Source organism: Cryptosporidium hominis (genome assembly GCF_000006425.1).
Source record: "Cryptosporidium hominis TU502 chromosome 1 CHRO011047, whole genome shotgun sequence".
Lineage (NCBI taxonomy): Eukaryota > Apicomplexa > Conoidasida > Eucoccidiorida > Cryptosporidiidae > Cryptosporidium > Cryptosporidium hominis.
The window spans coordinates 1-1,465 of NW_666867.1; the positions used below are offsets into that span (position 1 = coordinate 1).

General features: G+C 27.5%; 1 protein-coding gene across 1 annotated transcript; it reads right to left on the reverse strand.

Annotated features, from left to right (window-relative positions):
* On the reverse strand, positions 1 to 1,153 carry Chro.10125 (hypothetical protein; the record flags this gene model as incomplete). The annotated part of the gene is made up of 1 exon (XM_660204.1): positions 1 to 1,153. A coding segment is annotated over one exon (1,153 nt), but the record flags the coding sequence as incomplete, so codon positions are not given.
* Positions 1,154 to 1,465: the final 312 nt, after the last annotated feature.

A 1,465-nucleotide genomic window follows, 5' to 3' on the forward strand; every position in this document is an offset into this window, starting at 1 on the left:
TTGGGATCAAATTTGAATAGACCTTACTGGAATCAAAATTAAAAACTATATTCATTGAATCGTTCCATACTTCTTTAAATATTCTGTTAATTGCTTTTGTTCTTTCCTTTTGTATTCTTTCATTATCCAAATTGTTCTCAGCCTCATCTCTACCAAAAAATACCATTTCTGATTTATTTGTACTCTCAATTTCGTTCACTTCCTCTTTACTTTCCTTCTTTATTTTTGAATAATATTCCTTAGGTACTCCCTTTTTTATAAATTTCTCAATATTTGGTTGAAATGTACATTCCTGGAGAGATTTAAAGTATGATTCCACCTTTTCATCCTTGTCATTATTATCCAATAATAAATACTTCTTTATCATTTGCATACACTCATCATTCTTTGTAATGGAGTTAATTCCCAACTCATTTCTATACTTTTCAAAAAGTGTCTTGCGTAAATTTGGTTGAAAAGTACACTCTGGATCAATTTCTGTTGTATATATTCCATCTCCTCCTCCTCCATTATTACTTCTTTCGTTAATCAACTGCCTCCTTTTAAGGTATTCATTAATAGCTTTCTCCATTTGAGGTCCTACTTGACTTTTTGTTAGTTTTATTAATTTATTCCTTTCCTTATTTTTTTTATCCAAATTATCATTCTTGTCTTCTCCTTTACAATCTTTTGGAATTCCTTTCTTATCAAATCTTATTGGTATTGGAAACTTTTTACCATTTGGTAGTTTTAAATAAGATTGCATACTTTCAAGAAATGAATCTCTTGTCACAAATAAATGCATTTCCTCATCAAAGTCTACCATAATAGGAGTAGTATTATACTTCATCTTAACTAAATACTCTGTCTTTTCAATATTATCTGGAATTTCATCATCTTCCAACTTATATGAATGTTTTATTACATATGGAACAAAATACTGAATTGCCAATATTTGATGTTTTGTCATCTTTTTTTGATTCTCTATTGATGTTGGTTGGAAATTCATTAAATCATATACTTCAGATCCATTTGCAATTAAATCATACAATTCTAAAATTGATCTCTTTCTTAGATTCTCTGCAATTTGTCTGCTATTTTCATTAATCTCCGGTTGGAAACTGGGAGTGGATTTTTGTTCCATCTCATCATCTTTCAAATTATTATCCTCCATTTTGCTTAATTTATCTGGCTCTACTCCTCGCCTTCTTTCTATAGAACTTATATTTTGATATTCTTATTCTTACTTAAATAGCTATTTCTATTATACATACAGCTGAATTTGCATGCAAATTGGCGGTCTTTTTTTTAAAATTTATTATTAGAGAATTTAAGTATTTAATATTGTGGATTTAATTCCATTTTTTTGATTAAAATACAAGCAAAATTATGTAAAGATGAGAATAATAAAAATAGCCTACTAATTCATTTTTATTCTCTTTTATTATTGTTATTTTCAAAGTTTTATTTAAATTTACCGCATATT